Source organism: Camelus dromedarius, chromosome 33 (assembly GCF_036321535.1).
Source record: "Camelus dromedarius isolate mCamDro1 chromosome 33, mCamDro1.pat, whole genome shotgun sequence".
NCBI classification, from domain to species: Eukaryota; Metazoa; Chordata; class Mammalia; order Artiodactyla; family Camelidae; genus Camelus; species Camelus dromedarius.
Window position 1 is genome coordinate 11,586,448 of NC_087468.1, and position 26,086 is coordinate 11,612,533.

At 52.4% G+C, this 26,086-nt stretch overlaps 2 protein-coding genes and 1 long non-coding RNA gene across 6 annotated transcripts; 1 reads left to right on the top strand and 2 right to left on the bottom strand.

Moving 5' to 3' along the window:
- The first annotated feature begins 261 nt into the window (after positions 1-261).
- GPAT2 (glycerol-3-phosphate acyltransferase 2, mitochondrial) lies at positions 262-10,433 on the top strand. The gene is made up of 21 exons (XM_064481906.1): positions 262-379; positions 535-648; positions 1,248-1,321; positions 1,742-1,846; positions 2,075-2,203; positions 4,574-4,673; positions 5,089-5,222; positions 5,535-5,634; positions 5,731-5,943; positions 6,290-6,409; positions 6,578-6,660; positions 7,000-7,118; positions 7,737-7,807; positions 7,879-8,137; positions 8,228-8,376; positions 8,560-8,637; positions 9,070-9,201; positions 9,273-9,393; positions 9,483-9,548; positions 9,778-9,833; positions 10,189-10,433. The coding sequence occupies exons 1-21, from the start codon at positions 326-328 to the stop codon at positions 10,303-10,305; spliced, it is 2,394 nt and encodes a 797-aa protein (XP_064337976.1). The 5' UTR covers positions 262-325; the 3' UTR covers positions 10,306-10,433.
- Positions 7,410-9,489, bottom strand: LOC116149544 (uncharacterized). The gene is made up of 2 exons (XR_004133143.2): positions 8,840-9,489; positions 7,410-8,629 (listed from the first exon to the last, which is right to left on the bottom strand). It is a non-coding gene; the product is annotated as an uncharacterized LOC116149544 (long non-coding RNA).
- A 168-nt stretch (positions 10,434-10,601) lies between the features above and the next one.
- LOC105092881 (fumarylacetoacetate hydrolase domain-containing protein 2A) lies at positions 10,602-20,589 on the bottom strand. 4 transcript variants are annotated; one of them, XM_010984644.3, is made up of 8 exons: positions 20,434-20,589; positions 17,321-17,571; positions 15,937-16,153; positions 12,624-12,683; positions 12,272-12,434; positions 11,172-11,280; positions 10,973-11,060; positions 10,602-10,817 (listed from the first exon to the last, which is right to left on the bottom strand). In XM_010984644.3, exons 2-8 carry the CDS (start codon positions 17,563-17,565, stop codon positions 10,755-10,757), a joined length of 945 nt encoding a protein of 314 aa, XP_010982946.2. In that variant the 5' UTR covers positions 17,566-17,571; positions 20,434-20,589; the 3' UTR covers positions 10,602-10,754. The 4 variants fall into 4 exon arrangements, with proteins under 4 accessions (XP_010982946.2, XP_031297070.2, XP_031297072.2 ...); XM_031441210.2 differs by having other exon boundaries at positions 10,602-10,883; positions 20,434-20,587; XM_031441212.2 differs by lacking the exon at positions 20,434-20,589 and having other exon boundaries at positions 10,602-10,883; positions 17,321-17,585.
- Between the last annotated feature and the right edge of the window lie 5,497 nt (positions 20,590-26,086).

The window sequence follows — 26,086 nt, forward strand, 5'->3', positions numbered from 1 at the left end:
CTAATGTTAGCCTGAGGAAGCCCTGATCTGGACACTGTGATACATTTGAGGACAGTTGGCACCGTGGTGGGGCCAGTCCAGTGTCGGGGGAGAGGGCTTTGATCTGAGCCAGCCCCCAGATTCCTGCCCTGGTTCTCACCACTGCTAACCTAGGTATTGTCTGTCTGTTCTGGGGTAGGGGTTATGGGGGTCGCTCCAGGAACCCCTGGTTGTGGTCAATACTCCAGTACCTCCTCCATCCTTCTTCCTCTTCCCAGGTCAGCTTCCTCTGGAGAGAGAGGTGGAGGTGGCTGGTTCCCAGGTCTTACAGACCCCCGTGGACACCATGTTGGAAGCCCAACTCCAGACCCAGCAGAGGAGCAGCCAGAATGGTCAGGAGGTGGTGTAGCTGTTCCTATTCCCAGAACATCCTCTGCCTCCCTTCTTGCCCTGTGCCCCCTCACTCCTGGAGCCTCCCTCCCTCTGCCAAGTACTTTGAGTCCTGTCATCTCTCCCTGTGGCCCTTTTCCAGACAAGCCTGTGGTCTTTTTCCAGACAAGCCTGTGGTCCTCCGGCTTTAGGATGAAGCTGGAGGCTGTCACCCCATTCCTGGGGAAATACCGCCCTTTTGTGGGTCGCTGCTGCCAGACCTGTACCCCTAAGAGCTGGGTGAGTAATGGTAGGGCCAGGCCCCACTTTGAGTACTGTTTGGTTGTTGGCCAGGGGCTGGCTCCTGGCTCCTGGCTCCTGGCTCCCAGGCCTGGGAGAGTTGGATGGGGAAGTACAGAGGGGGCCTGAGAGGAGGTAGGGTGTGGCCCGAGGGCTGGGATCTGACATGCTTGCATGAGTCCTGTTGTTCAGTTTTGAGGACATTGCTCACTCAGAGTCACCCAGCACTCAGCACATGCTTGAAGACCTCTGTACCTCCATGTCATGTGCTGGTGCTGATGGGACCCTGGGTTCTGTTGGGGATTCAGCGTGTTCTCTGCTGTTGATGAGAGAATTTCTCAGACTTTAATATGCTACTGTCCAAGAGGGTGAGTCTATAGAGAATGCAGCCCTTCCAGTTTGACCATGAAACCCTCTTTCTTGAGCAAGCTTCAGGATTTGGAGTCAAACATCTTTTGGGAAATGCTGTGCTATAATCCTGTCTTCTGGTAGACTCGATAGTCCTTCAGGGAAAGACCACAGAAGACAGAGCAGGGGCTTTCCTTTGCTGGTTTGCAAAGGACCCCCAAGGACATGCTGTCCCTGCCCTTCTTGGGCAGGAGTCCCTCTTCCACAGAAGCATAATGGACCTAGGCTTCTGCAGTGTGATCCTGGTGAAGGAGGAGAACACCAGGTAGTCAGAGTTGGGGGTGGGGCAGGGTGGAGGGCCGGGCCTTTGGGTGCCGGGTTGCTGGGGCCCTGCTTTGTGGTGTCATTTTCTTCCTTCAGTGAAAAAGAAGGGCCCTCCCCTCTGCTCCAAACCCACAGGCGGGGACAGACAGGGTTGGAGCTTTCCTGCTGTTCCTTCTGTGAGCATTGATGGATTGTCCACTGTGTCAGGCCCTGAACCTATACCCTACTCAGTGGAGAGAGGGGTAGGAATAGGCCACAGACTAGCAGGTGCTTCCTCTTCCTGCTCCATGATAAGCCAAGCTCAGGTGTTCCCAGGCCGTGGGACTGGGGTGTGATCCCTTCCTGATGGAATGTCCTCTGTGGGCCCTAGTCGGGAGTGGGCTCTCAGAGATCTGCCCCCTGCTCTGGGGGCTGTGCCCAGGTTTCGGGGCTGGCTGGTCCGGAGGCTCTGCTGTTTCTTGTGGTCACTGGAGCAGCACATACCCCCCTGCCAGGATGCCCCACAGAAGATCATGGAAAGCACTGGGTAAGGAGGCAGGGACTGGGGTCTGGGTACTTCTGGGATCCTTGAAGGGATGACAAAAGCTCTAGGCAGGGCTGGTTGAAAGGGCTGGTTTGTAGAATGTTAGCTTGGCCTGGGGCCCCTCAAAGACGGAAAGTGAAGACTGGAGGCTGTACCCTGGGGATGCTATGGGGCTGAGGGAGGTGACCTTAGGCCTGCTCCAGCCTGACACCACTCCCCGCGACACAACAGGGTGCAGAATGTCATCTCAGGGAGGGCCCCCGGAGGGGCTGGGGAAGGCCAGGTGCCCAGCCTTGTGAAGAAAGATGTACAGCGCATCTTGGGCCACATCCAGGCCCCACCCCGCCCTTTCCTGCTCAGGTAACTCTGGTGAGGGGCACTCTAGGCTGGGGCTTCTGCCTTTCTGGAGAGGGCATTGGCTGGGCTTGGGGAAAGACTGGACTTATCTCTTGGGGAGCTGGATGGTGTGTTTACCACATAGCCTGAGGGAGACACTGATCTAGACCTTTTGAAGACAGCTGGCTCCTTGGTGGGATCAGTCAGGTATGGGGCAGGAGGTTTGATCTAAGCCGCCCCCAGATTCCAGCCCAAGTATGTGACTGTCCTGGGAGTGAGATCTTGGGGGTCAGCCCAAGAACCCCTGATTGTGGCCTAGATTCCAGTAACCTCTCCATCCTTCCACCTCCCCCAGGTCAGGTTCCTATGGAGAGAGGGAGAGAGATGAGGTGACAGGTTCCCCCATCTTATAGGCCCTCATGCTCCCTTCCTCATTCATCCTTTTGTTACCACCTGCTCCCTCCTGCATTTATCTGGTACAAGTCTGAGCTCCTCTTAGATTCAGGGCACTCTTCTGGGGAAATGGAGGGATGCACAGGTGAGAGTGAAGAGAGATACACATGCCTGCAGGAAGGACAGAACAAGGGCTAATGCTGAGAGTAACAGCAGGGGAGGAAGAGACCTGTAAGCCAAGGACAAAAGGGGGAAAGGAGCCAGCCTTGGGGAGGTGAGGGTTGGATGTGGGGGAAGCATTTCCTACCAGAGGGAATAGCATGAGCTGTGGCTGCAGGAAAGGGCCGGGTTTGCTCAAGAAGCTGATGTGGTTGGAAGCTGGCAAGTGACGGGGAGAGTTGTGGGAGACAAAATTGAGAGGTAGAAGGGACCAGATACTCAGGGTCATACAAGAAGTTTGGATTTGATTCCTAAGTGCAATGAGAACCAATGGAAAGGTTTTAAGCAGAGAATGACAAAATTAATTGAGGTCAAGAGTAGAGAATAGGTCATCTGAGAGGCTGTTTTGTTAGTCCAGGGGAGACGTGATGATGGGGTGACGGTAGAGGTTGGGAAAATGGATGGAGCGACCAATTATGAAACTAACAGGACTCACTGATGGATTGGGGTTGAGGTGGGAGCTGTGAGGGGAAAAGGAGGAGATTACAGAAGAGTCGGGTTTCTGTCTAAGCACCTGGGGAGGGGAGGGGGCAGGCTTGGGGAGGAGTGAGTTTGGCCGCAAAAGATGTTTTGGACACACAGAGTTTTAGAAACATGACATGCTGGTGGAGGCACCGAGGCAGGAGCTGCTTATGTATATAAGTCTGGAGCTCAGAAGGGAGGTCGGGGCCAGGAACATACATTTGCAGAGCTTTAGCACATACATGATGCTTAAACCAGGGGATGAATGAGTCATTGAGGGAAAGAGCACGCAGGGCTACACACGTCGGGTTCAGCTGTGGTCAACTGAGCAAGGACAGGAAGTAGAGATTGTTGGTGATCTATGACCAGCCCTCCAGGTGACAGTTCTTTGGCTTTGTTGCAACTTCCAGTCCCTTGACTGGACCACCTTTATGCCAGCTGTCAGCCTCCCCTCTTGTGTTTCCTGCCCTCCTGGCCTAGCTTCTATTCCAAGGCTCCTTGTGACAAAAATGCCCTTGTGAAGGAGTCACTAGGGCACAAGTTGGTTGTGTTTGAACCCAGCTACTTTCTGTCTCTGTACTCAAGCAGCAAATGTCACTAGAGGAAAAAACACTGGGTGGACCTGTCTCCTTTGTAAGTGTGATTCTCAGAGGGGCACCCAGCACTCTCCAAGGCTCCAATCCAGACTGCTCCTTCTCTGACTTACCACTGTCAACCGATTTCCTCCCCCCTCCCCCCTGCCCCATGCTTCATGGAGAAATAGAAGCCATCGGATGAGGACATGCTGTGTGTCCACCACATCTGCATGCTACCTGCATCTGCGCTTCTGTCCTCATTTAAAGCCAGTCCGTGTGTTGGGCCTTTGGACAACCCCTCCCCAGAGACTCTGCCTCTTCAGTTATCCCTTTTTCTTGTTGTATCACTTAATTCCTCCCTTTTTAGTTCACCCTTCCTAGCAGTTTGCAAAAACCAGGCCAGGTTATGCCTGGAGAAGGTCTTGGTTCTCCAGTCTCCTTTGGGGTAAATGGAGGCAGGGAGATGCTCTGAGGCTGATATGAGGCAGTTGTCCCATGAGGTCTTCTTGGAAGAGCATCAGCACCTTGCCGGTGTGGGCTGTGGTGTCAGGCCCGCCTTCCAGTCCCAGCACCCCTACTTCTATCCAGCAGCATCTGTAGCCTCTCTGAGCCTCACTTTCCTCTTCTGTAAAGTGGGGACAGTAATAGCGCCCGCCGTAGAGAAGTGCTGGATGGCCCTCTGGGATGCCATGGGCTGCCTTGCGGGCTGGGCCCGCCATACCTCAGACTGGGTATCACTCTCCAGGCTCTTCAGCTGGGCAATGCTGCGGTTTCTGAACTGCCTCTTCCTGAACGTGCAGCTGCACAAGGGCCAGATGAAGATGGTCCACAAGGCCGCCCAGGCGGTAAGGCCCGCCCAGGCGGTAAGGCCTGCCCTCCATCTGGATGGGGATGGGATACTGGGGACGGAGGAGCCGAGGCTAGACCAACCCCTCAGTGGGGACCAGCCCCATCAGCTGGTGGGAAAAATCCACTGCTCTTTGACGACCTTCTCTTCGTGTCTCACGGTCCTGCTCCCATGGGGCTTTCTCTAACGGCTTTTCATCATGGTCTTAACAACCATTACGCCAGTGCATTACCTTAAAAGTTGTTGACAAAGCTCCTCTGCTTTTGGGAAATGTGCTCAGAGGAAGAACTGCTCAGCTGAACCCTCTCCCTCTGGGGTGGCCCTGGGTGTGGGGGTGCTGGGCTTCAGCTCCCTGCATCTTCAGGGCGGGGGGCGGGCGCTGTTCGGCACCTCTCTGGCTCTCCCTGGAGCAGGGCTCGCCGCTCGTCCTCCTCTCTACCCACAAGTCACTCCTGGATGGGATCCTGCTGCCCTTTGTGCTGCTCTCCCAGGGCCTGGGTGTGCTCCGTGTGGCTTGGGACCCCCGCGCCTGCTCCCCCATCCTCAGGTAAAAGTCTGTGTCCTTAAGACATACAGGGGAGAGGACCCCAGGCTGGGGCAAGGATGTGTGGGGATGTAAGGGGGTGTTGCTGACAGCAGCTCCCCAGAAACCCTCTTCCTGGCCCCTCTGCTCCCAACTTTCTGCCAGCCCAGCCTGTGGGGCTCAGATGGTGGGTCAGCTGTGGGCCCTAGGGCCATGCCTGGCCTCAGGGTATTCAAGCAGGACCCAGGCTGGCCGTGAGTGGGCCAAGGCCCTCACTAGCCTCCTGCTTGGTCCCATCTCCTAAGCCCCTTTCCTCATCTTCCTTGTGGCCCACAGGGCTCTGCTGAAGAAGCTTGGGGGACTTTTCCTGCCCTCAGAGGCCAACCTCTCCCTGGACAGCTCTGAGGGTGTTCTTGCAAGGGCTGTGGTCCAGGCGGTGAGTGCTGTGCCCCCAGTGGTGTATGTGGGGCCAGGGTACGGGGGCCTGTTGCTATTCTGGCCTTGACACTTGTCTCCCCCAACCCTGTTCCAGGCTTTGGAGCAGCTGCTGCTCAGCGGGCAGCCCCTGCTCATCTTCCTGGAGGAGCCCCCTGGGACTCAGGGGTCTCGGCTGTCAGCCCTGGGCCAGACCTGGCTGGGACTGGTGGTGCAGGCAGTCCAGGTGGGCATCGTCCCAGATGCTATGCTGGTGCCAGTGGCCGTCACCTATGACCGGGTTCCAGATGCACCCCGTGACACATACCACGTGAGACCCTCCTGCCCTTGGAGACCCCAGGCGGACACCATCTACAGAGAGGAGGCACAATATTGTGTCCTGAGGCTGAGTCCCCTTCAGGGCTGGGGTTAAGCAGGGAGTGCAAAGGAAGTTTACCCCTACAGTCATCCTCCTGTGGCACCTGCCAAGGCTGTTACAGCCTCTCTCATTTCCTTCTCAAAAGACCCTGCTAGGGAGGGATTTCTCCTGTTCCACAGATGAAAAAATAAGCTTGGAGAGGCCATGGTTATGTACCAGTTCAGGCCCAAGATACAGCTGAGCAGCAAGCATGCCGGCCCCAGGCAAGCTGGCCCACTCAGCCCCTTCCCCCATGCAGGCCTTGCCCCCTCTGGGGCTGTGGACAGGAGCTCTGGCTGTTCTTCGGAGCCTGCGAGGCTGGGGCTGCAGCCACCGGGTCTGCATCCGTGTACATCTGGCCCAGCCCTTCTCCCTGCAGGTGTGGACCCTATTTGGCAAGGCTGGGAGTTCCTGGGGTCTGTCCTGGGGCTTCTGGCAGCCTGGCCCTCAAAGCCACTGCAGGGATAGCCTTGCCTACCTCAGATAGGCTGTGTGCAGGTTTTCTGGTGGGCCAGGGCAGGCCACCTGAGAGCCTTGTCCTGGGCAGGAATACACCATCAACGCCAGAAGCTGCTGGGGCAGCAGGCAGACCCTGGAGCAGCTGCTGCAGCCGATCGTGCTGGGCCAATGGTAGGGGCAGGGGAGTTGTGTGGATCTCGGGGGGCAAGGCAGGCAGCCCTCAGGCCCCACCTTGTAAGCTGGGACCCAATCCTCCCATAACCACAGACATCACCAGTTCTAGCCTTCCCTCACCAAGCAACCTTGGGTCACCCAGAACAGTGCCAGGCACGCCTCCCTGCCTATCATCTGAGTGTGGGTTATGGCGCACAGGCCTGGAAAGGACTTGGGTTACATGAGCCACCTTTTTCAGGGATGGGGAAACACGTTCACCTTTGAGAAAGCTTTGGGCTTCCCCATGCTGTTTTCATGCTCAGTCCCTTTGTCCTGTGATCTGTGTCTCTATCCCAGTACCCTTGTCCCAGACACTGAAAAAGAGCAGGAGTGGACCCCAGTAACTGGGCCCCTTCTGGCTCTCAAGGAAGAGGACCAGCTCCTGGTCAGGATGCTGAGCCGCCACGTCCTGAATGGTGAGTGGAGCTCGGTCTGGCCTTTGGGGGAGGCTCTCAGAGTTGGCCAGTCGTCAGGGCCCTTCATTCCTGCCCCCTTCCTGTGTGGCCCACTTGGGACATATGAAGAGGGGTGGAACCTTGCCCTGCCCCTAAGGAGTGGGGCAGCCAGGGGGAACGTGATGGAGCTGCTGAGAGTGTGCACACAGGTGGCCGCCCAGCCCAGCCCCAGGCGCATCACTGCACTGAGGTGACCACAGCTGAATAGAATAATGTATGTAAGGGACTTAACACAGCACTTGGCACACAGGGGGCTCTTAACAGCTTTACTACCATCTTAAGTGTCCCTTCCATGGCAGAGGCTGTGGGGTTGGTGGCTAGTAGGCCTACAAGAGGCAGGGAAGGACCCTGAGCTCCCAGCTTGGCTCTCAACATATACTTGATAAATGCCAGTTCTCCACTGGGGAGGGTGGGGCCCAAGGACCAAGCCTGTTCTCCCTTTCCCAGGGGTGGAGTTGGGGGGGTGTCTGAGGGGCTGCTGGGGAGGTATGCCCTTGGCTGGAAAGACCTGCTTGGTGACGGAGGGCCCAGGCTGCTGGGCCTTGGCCCCTGACCAGCATCCCCCACCCCCGGCCCCAGCCTGCGTGGCGAGCTCGGCGGTGATGAGCACGGCCATCATGGCGACGCTGCTGCTGTTCAAGCACCGGAAGGTAGGGCACGGTGCGGTGGGGGCTGGGGAGGAGGTGCGGCCCTCCCGCTCAGCCCCTCACTGCCCACCCAGGGCGTGCTCCTGTCACAGCTCCTGGGGGAGTTCTCCTGGCTGACAGAGGAGACACTGCTGCGTGGCTTTGACGTGGGCTTCTCAGGGCAGCTGCGGTGCCTGGTGCAGCACACGCTAAGCCTGCTGCGGGCGCACGTGGCCCTGATGCGCGTCCATCAGGGGGACTTGCTGGTGGTTCCTCGGCCCGGCCCAGGCCTCATGCACCTGGCCCGCCTGAGCGCTGGGCTGCTGCCCGCCTTCCTGAGCGAGGCTGTGGGTGGTGAGTCCCCAGGGCTTGGGGTGGGTGGGATGTGTGTAGGGGTGAGGGGAATGGCTTCTCTTCCTGACCACTGGCCCCCTCCTCCCCCAGCCTGTGCTGTGCGGGGGCTGCTGGCGGGCAGGGTGCCGCCTGAGGGGCCCTGCGAGCTGCAAGGCATCGAGCTGCTGAGCCAGAAGGAGCTGTACCGCCAGATCCTGCTCCTGTTGCACTTGCTGCCGCAGGACCTGCTGCTGCTGCAGGTCAGGCCTCTCCCGCCAACCCAGCTCAGTCCTAGGCCTCCCCTTCTTGGGTGTAGGAGGGGCCCGTGCTTGCCTGAGCACTGACCCTATGGTGTCCAGTAGATCTGGTCTGGCCTCGCCTCTGGCCAGGCCCCTGCCCAGCGCCTGGCTCTCCTGAGGCCACATGGATGCCTTTCTCCCCAGCCCTGCCAGTCTTCCTACTGCTACTGTCAGGAGGTGCTGGACCGTCTCATCCAGTGTGGGCTCCTAGTTGCTGAAGAGGTAGGAAGGGCAGCTGGAGACCAAGCCCCTGCCTGGGGCCTGGCCTCTTTCAGCCTCCCACCCTGCGTGACAGCTGCCTGGGCTCCTCCTCTGCCACCCTCTGCCTTTGGGTTTGGCAGACCCCATCTGCCCTGGGCCCACGTATAGTTATCCTGACCGGACTGGACAGATGCACCAAGGGTCTCTGCACAGCCCTGCTTACCACATTTCTTGAGGGTGGTGAGCCACGGCCCTTGAGGGTGAGTGCTCGCTTCTACCCTGCAAGTTGGCTTGGCAGGTGTCATGGTCTTGAGTGGCCTGGGGTATCCTCTTGGGCTCCCTAGGTCTGCTTTTGCTGGTTTCACCTCCACAGGCCTGGCCAGCATGTACCCGGTCTGGGGGAGCTCAGGGCTGAACCTTGGCTGGCCTGACAGGGACCAATGGCTCCCCCAGACCCCAGGCTCCCGGCCAGCCTGTGACACAGGGCGGCAGCATTTGAGTGCAAAACTGCTGTGGAAACCAAGCGGGGACTTCACTGATAGTGACAGTGATGACTTTGAGGAAGCTGAGGGCCGGTACTTCAGGGTACGTTGGGAGAAGCCACCAGGGGAGGGAGGCAGTGGGAGCTGCTCTTACCCTGGCCTGTCTTCCTCCAGCTCAGTCAACAGTCACGCTGCCCTGACTTCTTCCTCTTCCTCTGCCGCCTGCTCAGCCCGCCACTCAAGGCTTTTGCTCAGGCTGCCACCTTCCTCCACGAGGGACAGCTGCCAGATACTGGTGAGGCCCAGCCTCAGGGGAGGCAGAGGGCTCAGGGTAGGGGCTTCGCCTGTGTGCAGCCCTGGCTCTTGGACTCCTCTCTCCTGCAGAGTCGGGCTACGTGGAGCAGCTGTTCCAGTTCTTACAGGCCACTGCCCAGGAGGAAGGGTTCTTCGGTGAGTCCCAAGCAGCCAGCCCAGGCCCTGGGAGGCAGGGAAGGTTTGCTGGTGGCTGCTGCCCCCTACTGGGCAATGAAAGTCCATTCCAGGAAGGAGGGCTACAGAATGCAGAGGCCTCTGGGTCTGGCCTTAGCCCTGTCCTCGGGCTGCTCCTTCTTTAAACAAGCGGGAGAGAGGCGTCTGCCCTCCCACCCTGCCTTGTAGCCTTCGCTTCTCTTTCCTCCAGAGTGTGCAGACCTAAATCTTGCCATCAGTGCTATCTGGACCTTCAGAGACTTGGGGGTAAGAGGGACCAGTCTCACCATCTTTTTGTCCCCTTGCCCCCACCCCCACACACACCATGATAGAGCTGCTCAAGGAAGCCCAGCTGTGCCCACCCTAGTACCCAGGGTCTCCCAAGAACAGGTGTGGCAACAGTAGTTGGAGAAGATAGAATGGTTTTCCTGCCCCTCTTGGTCTCCCAAACTGCTGACTCATCCTGCTCTCAGGTGGGGCCCTGGGGGCGGTTTGAGAGGCAGCGTTTGTGCCCAGACACCACGGTGCGAGGGCCCACAGGGCTCACTGCAGGCTTCCGGCGGGGGGGGGGGGGGTGCGCAGCCCCCGTGGTGAGCGCCCAGAGCCCTTCTCTGTGGCCCAGGTGCTGCGGCAGACACCCAGCCCCGCGGGCCCTGTGCTCCACCTGTCCTCTACCTTTGCCAGCCGGGACAATCAGGAAAAGCTGGAACAGTTCATCCGGCAGTTCATCTGTAGCTAGAGCTGTGGGGAGGAGCCGTGCTCAGACTGCTCAGCCCCAGAATACAGCCGCGCCCCGGAGCCAGAAGACGGCGCGGAGCTGTAGACCCTGAGCTGGGCTATAAAATCTTTTTACAGTCTGATGGTCCTTTGCCCTCACTTGCTTTCTCCATCCTTTGGTGCAGTAAATGAGAGGACTGGATGAGTCCTCTTTTCCCAAGCTCAGCAGTGTCTTTTTGGGATGTGTTTGTTTTTATCTGCTCTCTCCCTCCCCACTGAGTGAGAATGCCCTATCACGCCTTAAAACAAACCCTAAAGGAAGACAAAGAGTAGTTTATTGAGGAGAGGGCCATCTCTCCCTCACCTGGAAGAGGGGCCTTGAGAGGGCTGGCACGGGCCTCTCCCTGTGCTGGGCTCAGTGGGACGGATGCCGCCACCTCGTCTGAAGTCCAGGGCCTGCAGCAGGAGCCATCACACCACCTTGTTGATGATGACGCCTAGCTCTTCAATCTCACACTGGACTTCATCGCCCTTCTGCAACAGCGTGGGCCGCGAGGCTGTCAGTCCTTTGGTCCGGCACGCGTGCGCACACACACACATCTACACATACACAGGCGTGGATCTCAAGTCTGGGCCAACCCTGCCAGGCCTTCTGGGTCCTTCTTCCTTTCCTCCTTTAGCCAACCTACCTTGAGAAAGACAGGAGGTTTCCTGAATACTCCAACTCCTGGGGGGGTCCCAGTCAGGATGATGTCCCCTGGGTAAAGAGTGACGAACCTAGGGCAAAAGGGCCCGGTGAGACAAGGGGCTGAGGTGGCCACAACCAGGCATGGAGGGCTCGGTTTGGCCTCCAGGTGGGTGTTTGGGGTGGGGCTCCGTCCCACTTACTGGGAGATCCAGGCTATCAGCTCTTCTGTCTTAAACACCATCTGGTTGGTGTTGCTACTCTGGACCACCTCCCCATTCACTCGGCAGCAAATCTTTAAATTGTGTGGATCTGAAATACAGAAACAACACTTTGGGTTTCTCCCTTCTTTCCTGCAACCGCTTCTGATAATCAACCAGAAGATGAAAGCACAGGGCACTCCCTACCCTGCAACTTTCTGGGTGGACTCGGGCCTCCCTGTGGATCTACCACCTAGCAGAGCACCTGCCTCGTGGTCACCTGGGTGTGTCAAGGAGGGGATGTTCCAGACTCTCAAGGGGGAGAGAAAAATGCCTGGGTTTTGCCTTAAAAAAACGGATGTTCAGCCGCAGCAGTGGCCGACAACAGCACACATATAAAATGATTTGGCATCGAGGAAGGACAGGGGGGACTCTAGCACCTGATGCCTTACACGTCAGTGTCCTGGGTAACCAGCACTTTTATCTTCACTTTTGTGTGTTTTACACAGTCACAAACACACCCCTGGGAACACAACTTAACTTTACTGATGACTGACTGCAAGGGGTGGTGCGAGAGTAAACCGCGTGGACAGGGCCCCGCCCAGATGGCTGTGCTCTGTCCTCTCAACCACTGACTTCCCAGCTCCACTGTGCCCAGGCTGCTTGTAGCCACCGCCTGGTTATGCCACACATATCCCTACTGCAGAAGATGCAGGGGCCTCTGTGACAGCCACTCTCTGTGATGCTCAAAGGCTAGCACTGCTTCCTTCCAACTTAGAGATTCTCCTAGATGGTGGCTGCTAGAGGAAGCCTGACCCACACAGCACGGCACTGATCTCTGCAGTTCACTTTGCGCATGCAGATTCACCTCTGCGATGTGGTCCTCTGTAGGGGGAGGGACAGGGAAGGAGGCCCACTGGGGAATTCGTGGCCCAGGCTGAGAGATTTGCTCTAATAGAAGGAATTAACAAAAAGGCAGCTGCGGATGGCAGGGGAGCCCACACTGAGCCACACCCCTCGCTCCTGCTTCCTGTAAAGCTGCTTTTTCTTCACTGATGTATCTAAGAGCAAGAGGAAGCACAAGTGGGCTCTCAAAGACCTACCTGCTACACTGTCCTTGGTCACCAAGGCAGGGCCCAGGGGGCAGAAGGTGTCAAAGGTTTTTCCCAGCAGCCACTGCTTTCCATTGCGTCTCATTTGCCAGTCACGAGCACTCACGTCATGTGCCACAGTGAAGCCAGCCACGTGGGCCATGGCATCTGTGGCCTATGGGGGCAGGGGATGTGGCCAGACTGGAGATTAGATTGACACCAACCTTTACAACAAAGGATCTCAAAGCCTTGATCCCACGTTAGTGGCCAGAGGTCGTGGGCAGGGGCAAGGCAGCGTCAGGACCAGGTAGGTGCCAACCACTTCCCAGTGCCAAGGACAGCTGGCACCACCCCTCCACCTCACCTTAATGTGCTTGCCTTTCTTTCCAATGACCACGGCCAGCTCCACCTCCCAGTCCACCTCCTGCAGAGCGGGAAACAAGCGGTGAGCTGCCTGGCTCGGAGCCCCGTCCTTGTGCTGAGGGGCTACACACTGCGCCCCGGGGCCGGGGCCTCTTAACACTGGGGGTTGGCTGCCGGCCCACATCTGCGGGTCCATGAGCCAGAGGGAAGAGCAAGGGCGGTGCCACATGCTGACCCATAAACTCTGGGCAGTGACAGGCAGCGCTCTCCCTGTGACTGCAGCAGAGCAACATCGGCCTGGGGGAGGGAGTTTAGGAGTCACTCTTGATACTTCCAAAAAAGGATGAATACCGAGTAACAATAGCTAACCCTACTGTGTGCCAGGCTCTATTCTAAGTACTCTGATGCACTAACTCACTTAAATAACAAGAAAAAGATCAACATGCCAAAACAAATGTGGGCCAAAGGCGTGAAAAAGCAGTTCACAAAAAGAAACACATACACATGACCACAAAAAAGGAAAACATGCTCAGTCCTTTCTAGTCAGCCAAGCAGCAGCAGAGAACAGATACAATTTAGCCTTTCAAACTGGCTGCCCCAACAGCAACAGCCAGAAACACAGAAAAAAACTGGGTTCCTTGGGGAAAAGGCTAATTCCAAGACTGAGACAGAGTACAAGGTGAGCCTGGAACAGCCTGGCCATAGCAAGGAAGTGCTCAGAAAGTGATGCGGATCAGAGCCAACTTGAAGCCCTGCCACTGGCCAAATTGAGACCCTCTGAGTATCAAAAAGAATGTGATGACAGATTATAACATACTGGATAAAATTTAAAATGAGGAATTCATAGTAATAATCAAAAGAACAAGGGTTTATAAAAAAAAAGAGGGAGGCAACTTTTCTTCACAGAATGCCAGCTAGTAAGAGTAGAAGGCACAGCAGAAAAATCATCTTTTTCTAACCCTTAGTGTAATAATGGATTCAGGTAAGGATAGTCACATGGTCTCAAATTACTACTGTACAGATTGCCTATTAATTACCACAGTAAATATATCTTTACAACGGAGAGATCTCGTGAACATCATTGTAAACTAAGTGATCAAGCTTTACGAGCCTCCCAATGGGACACAATACAAGTACACAGCTACTGCTACAGACTGAAGGTTTGCCTTCCCTGCTCCCAACCCAAATTCATATAGTGAAACTCACCCCTCAGTGTGATGGTATTAGGAGGTGCGGTCTTTGAGAGGTGATCAGGTCGTAAGGGCAGAGCCCCCAGGAAGAGGATTAGTGCCCTTATAAAAAGAGATCCTATGCCGGGTTCAATCCCCAGTACCTCCATTAAAAGTAAAATAAAAAATAAATAAGTAAAAAGAAATTAGGACTCCCAGTCCTCACCCTAAGAAATTCAGATTTAATTTGGCCTGGGTTGATACTCAGGCATCCATTGTTTAAAAAAAATAAAAAATTTTAAAAATAAAAATGAAGAGATTCCAGAGAGTTCCCTTCTCCCATGTGAGAACACAGCAAAGAGACAGTCGTCTATGGACCAGGAAGCAGGCCCTCACCAGGCACCAAACCTGCTGGCGCCTTGATCTTGGACTTTCCAGCCTTCAGAACTGAAAGAACTAAACGTCTAACTGATAGGCCATCTATTCTACAGTATTTTGTTATAGCAGCCGACCAGCCTAAGACACCTGTGTAGAACTCAACAAAAACGTTTAACCTGAATCTAATCATGAGGAACCAACCACACTAACCCAGTGTGGGTCATACTAGGGGACAGCTTGCCTGGCTTCCTCAAAATGTCTGTCATAAAAGATACAAAGGGGGTAGGGCCATTGCTTGAGGTCAGGGGTCAGCAAACTTTGGTTCACAGACAGAGTCCTTGCTTGCTGTCCGTTTCTGTAAACAAAGCTTTCCTGGAACACAGCCACGTTCATTCATTCACTATCAGCCACGCTGCTTTCACACGACAATGGCAAAGCTGAATTGTTTCAACAGACACTATATGGCAAAGTCTAATTAAAGGCACAAAAGAGACATAACCAAACACAAGGTGTGACCTTGACTGATCCTGGCCTAACAAAAAACAAACAGTACCCAAATTAAAAGTCATCTTTGGGGGCAACTGGGAATATTCCCAACTAGACTATATATCAGGTATTATTCACGTAAATTTTCTTAGTTGTGATAATGGTGTCACTGTCCTTATTCTTAGGAGATGCATGTTGAAGTTCCCATGAGTGAACTGTCTTAACGTCCGTAACTTACTTTCAAATGTTCTTCCCAGTACCCCCTCCAAAAAATGTGTGTGTGCATGTGGGAAAAGAGGGCGCGAGGAAGAGGGGATGAGGGAGAGAGACAGAGAAACAGAGACAGAAAGGTGGGGGGGGGAATGGGGGAGTAGGGGGAGGGCGGAGGGGAGACAGAGACAAAGACAGAGAGAGAGGTGGGGGAGGGAGAGGGAGGAGGAGAGAGGAAGCAAATATGACAAAAGGTTAACAGTGAAATCTAGGAGAACAGTCTGTGGGTAGTCACTGCCTTATTTTTCAACTTTCCTATAATTTCCAAAATGTTTCTAAATCAAAAATTTGAAAGAAAAACTAACCAGTGTTAGTAAGGTGGTGGAGATGTAAAGTGCTTTTGTAACTTTTCGAAGGTCACTTTGGCTGATTTCTCAAAAGTTTTGAAACCCTGTCTACATTTTGACAAAGACATTCAAATTCTAAGAGTTTATTCAAAGGAAATAATCATATATCCATGGGTGGGCAAGTTCTTCTCTATAAGGATGTTCACTGCAACATTATTTGTAAATGCTAAAAACTGGAAATAACCTATCTAGCAATATGAGAACAAATGAAGAAATTATGGCCATTGATACAACAGAAAACCAAGCAGTAACCTAAAACGTGTCGGAAGAGAATATTTAATGGCATGAGAAATGTTCTTGGTGGAGACTTAAGTACATGGTAGTCATACGTACAGTATAAACAGAAACAGGACTGGAAAAACACTGAGATGATTTACAGCAGACCAGTAATGTTGCAAGCCCTGGGCAGTGGAGCCGCGGGTGACTTTTTATTTCTTTATGTTTATCTGTATTTTATTAACTTTCTATAATGCAGGTATTTTACTTTTGTAATCAAGAAGATAGAAACTACTATCTTTCTTTTCCTGAGTCCAATCTTATTACTGTATAACCCCCTGGAGTTTCTATTTAATACACTACTGAACAGGTGGCTCCTTTAGGCTGGACGCTGAGCACCTGCGTGAGGGCCCGCAGCAACCTGGGGGGACAGTGGGGAGGCACCAACCTGGCTCTCAGGCGGGAGGACCACCTCATCATAGGGCCCCACGATGGAGCTGGCAAACTTGCTGAAGATGATGGGCTCCTTGGGCACAGGCACGTTCTGCTCTTTGCAGTGGTCCACGTAGTTCATGCCCACGCACACCACCTTGTCTGGCCGTGTGACTGGGGCCAGGAAGGTCACCTCCGAGCGTGGGAGGACCGGCAGTTGGGCAGCCAGGGCTCTGCAGAGATCAGAGCAGGAGAGAGGGGCTGGCGGGGAGCAGGCCGGCAATCCTGGGGGTACGCTGGGGAGATTCTGCAGCAGCTACAAGTTTTGCTTTTTAAAATATATTTTCTAGATCAACTATCAGAGTCAGTGTGAAAATCAAGCCCAGCTATTGTCCTTTGATATCAGAGCACTACTTATATTAATCCAGCGCTGACTTCCCTTCCCCAGTAGGTGATACATGTCCATGTAAGAGAATTCCAAAAGCACAAATGGATTGAATAATGGAGCAGTCTCTCTTCTCCCCCACCTCCCAGCCACCCGGCTCCACCCCTGCGTCCTGCGTAGCTCTTCCCAGCCACTCTATATAAGCTCTTCTCCCATCTTTTTTATGCGTATGATAGCACACTATATACATCTTTTAAAAAATATGTATTTTAGAGATCCTTACAGATCTCTCCTAACAGTATACAACGTCCTCTTTTTCACGTGGCTGCATGTTCCTGCACAGTAGAGATACGCCCAATTCTGATGGGGGCATGAAAATAGTTTCTAATCTTGCGAGCACACGAAAGTAGGGGGAAAATACTGTTACCCACACTGTGTGCTGTCAAACAACTGTTATTTTTGCCAATTTAATTAATGAAAATGACATCTCAGAGTGATTTTTAATTTATTGTTCATCAATACCTTTAGACCAGACTCCATAGGGCTCCTGGCTTTGGGAGGCCCCCACCTAATCCAGGCCAAACCCAAGAACCATCTTTAAGGAAACCTCTTTGTAGTCTTCTCTCCGCTATGAGCCAAGTCCAATCACTCTCAGCCTCCCAAGATACCTCTTAGGACCCCAGGTCCCAGCCCCTCAGGCAGGCAGGAACTTAATCCCCCAGGAAGGCAGTGTGACAAAGTAGAATTCTGGCTCTACCACCAAATGTGTGGCCTTGGGAACAGTCAATCATCCTCCCTGGGCCTCAGTTTCCCCCTCGGGAAACTGAGAATGATGTTATGTAAAATTCCTAGGGCTCTTCACTAAGAGAACAAGTAAGAAAGGAAAGCCTGGGTTACCCAGCTCCCAGGCAAAAGAGCCACCCGCTGGTTCTGTTTCCCAGGGCAGGGATGTGGATGGGAGGAGCGGGGAGGGAACAGGGCAGCTGCTGCAGGGCAATGCTCCCTGCTGACTTACCTTCCTGCCACTGAGAGAGCTGCCTCCCCCTGCTCCAGGAACTCCACCATTGTCTTGGGCAGCATGGGGTCAAAGGCGTTGAGGTTGATGACCCCCCCACCATTCTCTGACTCCAAGCCCAGATGCGGGCCCGTCAGGTGGGGTGCCTGGAACTGCACCAGTCTCATGTCCCTGGAGGGTTGAAAGGGCCACCTCTGAGCCTGCAGCAGAGCCGTGAGCAAGCATCTTCTACCAGAGGCCAGCATCAGAGCCTATGAAGAAAAAACTGGGTCGCAGGGGACAGAGGGAACCCCAAACTGTCACCAGGATACCCCAAGTTCCTCGAGCTACAGCTCAAGTCCTTTCACCCCATCAGCCATTCCTGGCACACCACACGGGAAGTGGTCCAGATTTATGTTATTTCACTCTGTTACGGAAATGACAGGCCAGCAAGAAACAAGCACCATTCAGAGGGTTGGAGTACTCAGATTTATTACGCCAGCAGGCTCAGAGGGGCTTCTGCTCCGAAGCTCTGAGCACCTCCAAGACATGTGCATGAGATTTTATAGGGTTAATTACAAGCTTGGGGTATTCGGCCAATAGGCATGGAACAGCTTTAGCAGCATCATTATCACAAAAGTAGAGGCAGGAAGGCAGCAAGCCAACATTTCAAGGCCAGATATGTCTGTTTGAAAATCCAGCTGGTTAGCAAAAAAAAAAAAAAAGACAGGGAATCAGCAAACCGACACTTATTAACTTAGATTTACAAGTTAGCCCAGCAGAACTTCGATCCGTAAACCGACACCTGTTACACTTAGATTTATGAGTTATCTTGTTAGCCCAGCCCGGCTTCTCCTTCTCAACTCCGTATACTTTATAAGGTGATTTTTCGCTCAGTGTATGTAATGAAGCATTTCTAGAGAAGCAACTACTTCACGCCAGCCACTAAGCTAGGTCCCAGGGATTCCAGTCTCCCTTTGATCAGTGCTTTCTGAAAGCTTAGGCTGTACCTGGCACCACTGAGACACTGGGCAAACAATGCAGGTCAGACACACTCAGCCCTGTCATCCTGCCTGCCTGAGACACTGATGTTAACAACTGACGCTGTAAGTAGGGTCAGCAATTGGGGTTACTGCTCTGGAGATCAAGGGCTCTGCCTCTGTCTAGTTTCTTGAGGAAGTGATGCTAAGCTGAGCTGGCCTCGGCTAAAGTAAGCAGAACTAGGAATTAGTTAAGAGGAGGGCCTAAGGGAGGGAAGCAGCTCAGGGCCAGACTGAGTGCTTAGCGTGCAAGAGGTCCTGGGGTCAATCCCAAGCACCCCCACGGTGGGGAAAAAAGAACGAGTGGAGCCCAGCATGAGCAAGTGGCCAGAGGCGAAACTGGCTTCACAGATGCAAAATTTTTAAATGCCAACTTGATCCTGTAACCTTCCTACTTAAAATGCTTCCTGCTGTTCACATGATCAAGCCAGAACCCCCACCAGGCTGTCCCAGTCTTTAGGAGCAGCACCGCCTGCCTTTCTAGGCAGTAATTATTTAGTTGCTCCTGTAGTAGGGCGGCTTAAGGAGAGAGGCTGCAGACAAAGGGCAGGGTCTGGGCCTGACAGGCATCACTGGGCTGTGTCCTGAGTTCTGGGGCCACAACCGTCTCTCACTGCTGAGCCACAATGCCCAACACTGCACCTGGCACACAGAAGGCTCTCAGCTACTCTGCTGAATGAACAAATGCCAGAAGCAGGGGCTTGACTTTTCACTACTTGGGAAAGCTTGGTGATTATCAACCTCGGAAGGAGTGACTGTGCCTTCATTCCTCAAATCACTCAGAAAGTATGAACGAGGCTCAGGTGTTGTTTTGAGTTCTAGGCTCCACTCAGACAAACCCCATTCTCTTCTTTTGTTTCTAAGTCTGGTCTCCATTCCAAGAGTCCCTCTCCTGTATAGTTCCTTGCTTTTAAAAGCAGCCGTTTATGCTCAGGTGAGTGCAGGTAATCCCAGACTCCTGGTTCTCACCCTGATAATTCAATCTGCCTTCTTCAGTTAAAGACTCATCAGATTCAAGTCAATGATCTAATCATTGTGCTGACAAATTAGTTTAGCCAGAAAACCAGGTGCTTTGAACCTCCTACCCTCCTGTCTTACACAAGCACCAACCATACCAGGGGCTGTTCAAGCTAACGTGCACGCGCTCGGATACTCCACACACTAAGATTATTACCTTGCTGTAACTGCTCCCACTGAATGCTGGAACTTACTTGAAGCGCTTTACTTACAATGTCTGATTTAACTCTCCTGACAGCTGCGGAAGATAGGGACTGTTAGTCCCATTTTACAGATGAAAAAACTACTCAGAGAGGTTAATTAAGGGATTTGCCCAAGTTCCCAAGGAGAGGAAAGCGCTGGAACTTGAATCCAAATACAGGTGACACTGAAGTTCTTTGGGCTAAAGTATCCTAAGGTTGTTGGCAGTGGGATACTTTAGCCCAGAGGTTGTGACAAGAAATAGGAACCTCCAACAGGCGATATTCTAGAGGGCCAGGGGCACCCGGTGTACCATCAGCTTTGCTTCGGGAAACTTGATCTCCTGCTAGCTACTGCCTCAGGGATAAGGCTGGTCACCTGCTCTCCGAGATAAAAAACTACAGGCCTCATTGACTGTCCCTCCCACAGGACAGGCACTTGCAGGTTCTCATTCCGCCCTACAGCAACCCCCTCAGGCAGAGCGCCTCATTTTACAGAAGGGCCACTGAGGCTTGAGGAGGTGTCACTTGCCAAGATACCAGTTAGAACGTGGTCCCGTCGCTTCTGCGGAAACCACTGTGCCGCAGACCCCGAGCTCAAACCAACTCCAGAAAAAGGTCCTTAAGCAGAGAGGCAGGGACATGAGGCCAGCAAAGGCGCAGGCTTCGCAAGCCTGAGAGACAAGGGTTTGCACCTGGGACCGCGTCCCTCCCATCCACTTGCCTGGGTCCCTGTGCCGGTCCAGTTTCCCTGTACGCCCAGCTCCGTGCCCTGCATCAGTGGGTGCTCAGGAGGGCCGGCCCGCCCGCCCGGTCCGTCTGGTCCTGCCCTCAGCGGGAGGCCCGGAGGGAGGCTGAGCCCCGACGCGCCCCGCCGTTTGGCCCAAACCTAACCTACCTGGAGCCCTGTGCTGTCGGGCTAGAACTCGCGGTCTCAGGGCCAAGGTCAGCGGGCGCCTGGGCGCTGGTCGGGCGTTCGGGAGACCACGACCAGCCCACAGTTCTAACGCGGCAGCGCGCCGTGCGGCTCCTCAAATAAGACGTCAGCAGAGGCGGGCGCTCCCTGGTGATGTCACAGGACAACAGCCAATAGCAGGGCGCCTCTTTTCGGCGCCGGAAGCCAAGTCGCGGAGGGGGCGGGCCCAGCGCTGGAGAGTGGGTTGTCACTCACGCCCTCCTCCAGGCCTGTGGGTGGGGACAGGACTCAGGCGTGGGCAGCCGCAGACCCTTTCCCGGAGGCAGTCGCTCTCTGGGCGCTCTGCTCTTGCACGAGTTAGAAAGCGAGTGCTTCCTGAAACTTTACGTCCCGGGCGCCTCGCTGGCCTTGCCCGCTTCTGGCCCTGCATCTGGTCCAGGCACCGATCTGATCGTTGAGCAAAATGCAGTGGAGACGAGATTACCGCGTGCTGGTTGACAAAGACAGATCTTTTTGCCTTCCCATTGTGCCTTATCATTGAAGGCAGGAGGGGTGCTTGCACCCATTTTACAAATGGGGAACCTTAGGCTGGAAGTGTTTAGCTTAAGGTGACACTGGCAATGTGAGTAGTGGGACCAGCATTCTTGATCCCAAGTGAGACAGGAGGGAAGGGGGCAGGGCACAAGCATTAAAAGAATGACACAGCAACTGAGGATACGACATAAACTGATATCATATATTTGTCTTTGTCTGACTTACTTCACTTAGTATGATCATGTCTAGGTCCATCCATAAGGCTATTCTTAAGAGTGAAGAAGTTCTCACCCTTTCCCCAAGGGTCTTAGTATCCATCACTGGCTACATTAATTGCTCTCCGAATTTAGTAGCAGTCCCCCTGAATATTCTGTTGCCTAAATTGTGAAAGTAAGTTATGACCCTTCTGTGTAAAGTAAAATTGGGAAGAGAGAAGCGCATGGGGAGCATGTCCAGATGTAACAATCAAATAGAAAACACACAAAGCTACTCAGTTCTTTTTTCTGTAACTGGTCACAAGGCCATAACTGATATGAACGGCTTTCTTCTTTCACTGCATACTGTGTATTTACCCTGCCCTCAATGAGATCCTTGCCTGGCTGGGTTCTTTACCTAGAGGAGTAACCTAAAATTTTATTCCCCAAAGGTTTGAGCCCATAATCATCCTGCCTTTTTTGGTTACTATAGGTTTTCATTAACCTTTCCTAATGCTGTATTTTTCATTAAACTTTATGACTAATATGTGTCCTGTAAAGGCAAATGTCTGTCCCTTCCATGATGGAGAAGGTCCAATGCAAACAACCTGCTGCCAGATGGCTGGCTGGTGCCCAGGGGGAATGGTACCATAACAGGGATCAATTTGGTCTCTGCTGTTGGAAAATTAGACAGTTAGCAGTGGCATTAGCCAGCTCAGCCTTGGTGATGGGAAGTCCACACTGCTGAGGCCATGCATGGGCTCTGTTCCCGCCATCCTGGTCACTTTGTTCATGGGTGCATTGAGCAAGCACTAGGATGGCTGGGAAGAGGAGCTAGCTGACATCTGTAGAGGACATCATTCTGTCCACCTGATTACTAAGTGTCTCCTCTACAGAGGATGTCTTTTGGTGGGCATTCCATGTACATTAGTATCTTCACAGTCTGTGCCCAGTCAGAGAGGTCAATCTACACACTTCTCCAGACTTTCTTGTCAATAATTATGATGATTAATTTTATGTGTTAACTTTGCTTGGCCCTGGTGCCCAGAAATCTGGTCAAATATTATTCTGGATGTTTCTGTGAGAGTGTTTTTTTGGATAAAATTAACGTTTAACTCAGTGGACTTTGAGTGAAGCGGATTGCTCTCCAATGTGGTTGGGCCTCACCCAATCAGTTGAAAACCTTACTAGAACAAAGACTGACTCCCCTGAGGAAGAAGGAATTTTACCAGCAGATGGCCTTTTGATTCAAACTGCAGCTTTTGCCAGAGTCTTCAGCCTGCTGGTCTACCCCATTAGATTTTTTTGGGGGGGGGGGGCATGCAAATCCTCCACAATCACATAAGTCAGTTCCTTAAAATTTATTTATCTATCTATCTATCTATCTATCTATCTATCTATCTATCTATCTATCTATGTTTATTCTATTCTCTGGTGAGCCTTGACTAATTCTCCAATTTTTCATTCCTGTTCTATCCAAGTCCTTGAGCATGAAGCCAAACCATTAATAACCGATCATGAATCAATAACCAGTAGATTCATACTTCTGGTTATCTCCTGCTCTAGAAAATTGAATATACTGCCCTAAGTTCTATGCACAGGGAGGATTTTTCTTTACCACTGACCTTCAGGGTCATCCTTGAATGAGATGGTCTTGCTGCAACTTATAACTTTTGGGCAGTATCAGCATTATATCATGCAGACCCATCTGTAAACCATGCTTGAGTATTTTCATCCTCAGTAAACTAGTCCTAAAGAAAATCCCAGGAAGCCTTAGTCAGAGGAGCCTTAGAAGGAGAGGCAGTGCGACTGGAATTTGTTTAAAGGAACCTGAGCCAGCTGCTCCTGCAACTTAGTAGTACCTCCCACACCTGCCCGAGCTCGGCCTGTTCCATTCAGCCGTTTGCATTTGATGACAGGTTGCCACTGCACGTCCACCCTTTTGACTAGGGGGATCCAACAACACCCAGATTGCTCTGGAAAGCTCAGGCCGTACAGCTACCTGATATCCCATGGCCAGGTGTTCTGTTTCTACCAAAGCCCAACAGCAAGCCAGAACTGTTTCCCAAAAGGAGAGTAGTTATCTCAGAAGAAGGTATGGACGTGCTGTGGAGTCCTAGAGTCTGACATGGTGATTCTTCTGTTGGTGCTTCCCAGAGGCTCCATTATGGCACCTTGATTTGCCACAAACTCTGAAACTGGCAGATGACTCCTTCCCCAGTCACTGTCTGCACATGCACGAGAGACCTAGAACCAGAATCGCTGTGAGATGTAAGGCTAATCCGGGCCGGCTCTGCAGCAGTGTTTGACCACATCGGCCTCCTTGCTGGTTCTCTGCATCCACTCTGCCCCCTCCAATCTGGGGTCCAGTTTCAGCCAGAGGAGGATTTTCAAAACACTGATGTGACAGTACTCTCATCAGTGGCTTCCTGCTGCTCTCAGGATGAAATCGAAACCTTCAGAGGACCTCTCCCACTATGTGCGGGCTCCGTGCCGCCACCCTCTCCACTCCATCCGCACGTGCACCCACGATTCCGGGATCTGGCCCCATCAACCCAGCGCCTGATGGGGCAGGGCAGTCTCCCTCCTACCCTACAACCCTTTACCTGACTTACTCCGACTTATTTGTCAACAAAAAAGTTAATCAGTCGATCTAAGAAAAACATAGAAATTTTTATTTGAGCCAAACTGAGGATTGTAATCTGGGAGCAGCATCTCAGAACAAAAGGCATTTCCATTCCTTACACCCTCTTCCACCGAAAACGTGCCTCCCATTTTCCTTGCATCCTGAAATGTTTCCCTTATTAGTTTAGTAGCTTTAGTTACATATATTATAATTCTTAACCTTAAAACCTTAATCACTAGCGAAAACCAAGAAGTAAGTAATTGTGAACTGTTTGCCATACCAATGTTTCCTGATTGGTACTTATGAATATATTTTATAACTTCTAGAAGCATACACTCTCTCATAGAATTTCTTTCCTCAATGTGGTACAAGGATTGGTGGGTTTGGGATTATTTCTGGAGCCACGCCTCTGGTCCTGTAAAGACTGGATTTGTAAAACAAGAATAGCTGTTTTGAATTCCTCAGAAGACTGGGTGGCCTCCTCAATGAGAACAAAGGCCTGGCACACCCATTCACCTATGTTGCAATGTTTTACTCTCCCTCATTTAGCTTAGGGATGAAAACCCTGCAAAAAAAAAAAAACTCCTATCAGGGTACGAATACCAGCTATGATCAGTTTAGTCAGGTGGGTAGCCTCCCATTTTGGTAGTCCACTTACAAACACTTCTGAGGATCCTCCCCGGGTTTAAGAATTTCTTTAACCATGGCTCTCAATTCAGCCTTTGATCTGAAGAAGCTTGCCTACAGCCTCAGGTGGTCCCATTTCTAAAGGTAACCCTTCAATAATGTCTTCTGTTTTGGGGAGGTTTTTTGTCTTTTTTTTTTTTTTTTACCTGAAGTACAGTCAATTACAATGTGTCAATTTCTGGCATACAGCACAATGTCACAGTCATGCAGATACGTATATACAATAAAGTCTTCTGAATGGAAAGGCAGTTCAGACCGAAGGTGACTACAACGAGTACTCAAATAAAGGAGGAAAGAGGGGACCCGGATAATCATTAATCTTTTGTTAGCCTTCTACAACAAATCTATCCATGAGGTTATTTTGGAACTTGGAAGTCTTTGGGAGCATCTGCATATCAAGTGAAATAGATACAATAGTTTAAGATGAGAGCTCCCTAAATTTTAGGAATTTAGATGTTTCTCCACTTCAAAGGATCCAAGGAGCTAGCACTACAAATATTTTTCCCGGCTAACCTAATTTTAGAGAAGAGAAAAACACTTACCACTCTTGTTTCCACTAGAAACTGTAGGCACAGATTCAGAAGACTGCCAGCTTTAACTCCTGCTCAAATTGTTTTGGAGTGCCAAGAGAACCCCCTCTTGGCTATTTCAGAATCCGGTTTCCTTTAGTATGTAATTTAGTAGTTGCAAGCTTATGTAATCAAGAAAGGCCCTATGGGGCCTTCCCAAGACAGACCTGTGCCCCACATTCTCTGCTGTAGCTCCCCTCTGAAGTACCCAGGTAATACTATATGAGTCACGTTTCCTGAGTTGTTTCATGGATGCTAAAGAAGAAATTAACTGGATAATCATCAATACGTAGCCCCCAGACCTACTGGCTCCTAAGGAGTGATAATGTTAACCCCTGTGACACCTTGTTATCTCCCCATCAACCAGTCAGAGAATTGTGCACAAGGTGATCACAAACTGGGACTCCCTTCCCCCACCTGGCCTTTAAAAACACTTTGCTGAAACACCTCGGGGAGTTCAGGCTTTTTGAGCACTAGCCGTCCCAGATTGTATGACGCCCTACAATAAATGCTGCACTTCCCTTCACCACAGCCTGGTGTCGGTAGATTGGCTTTACTGCGCACGGGTGAGCAGACCCAGGTTTGGTTCAGTAACACGTACATAAACCCAGCTGGTATTCCTAACTGGCTTTGGTGGGGGAAGGTGGATCCTACTCAAGACTCTATTCATGAGGAGTCTAGAGATTGGGGGACTTGTTAAGTTGCCGTCTGATTTTGAACTCAAGGGCTGACATGCCCCCTCCCTCCCCTCATCTTGTTTGTTCTCTCTTCATCCCTCCATCAGGCCATCTTCCGCACTGGCTTCATCCCCATGGGTCCTCACAGTGACAAAATGGCAGCAACAGCTCCAGGACTCACACCGCAGCTTCAGAGAGCGAGAGAGCAGTGTCTTTCCCCAGCATTCCCAGCACAGGCCTCCCTGGGCCTCACTGGCTGTAACTGGGTTGGGTGTCCACCCCTCAACCAGCCACTCTGACCGGGGATAGGGAATGCACCAGCTGACTGGGGCCTGGCCTTGGAGGTTG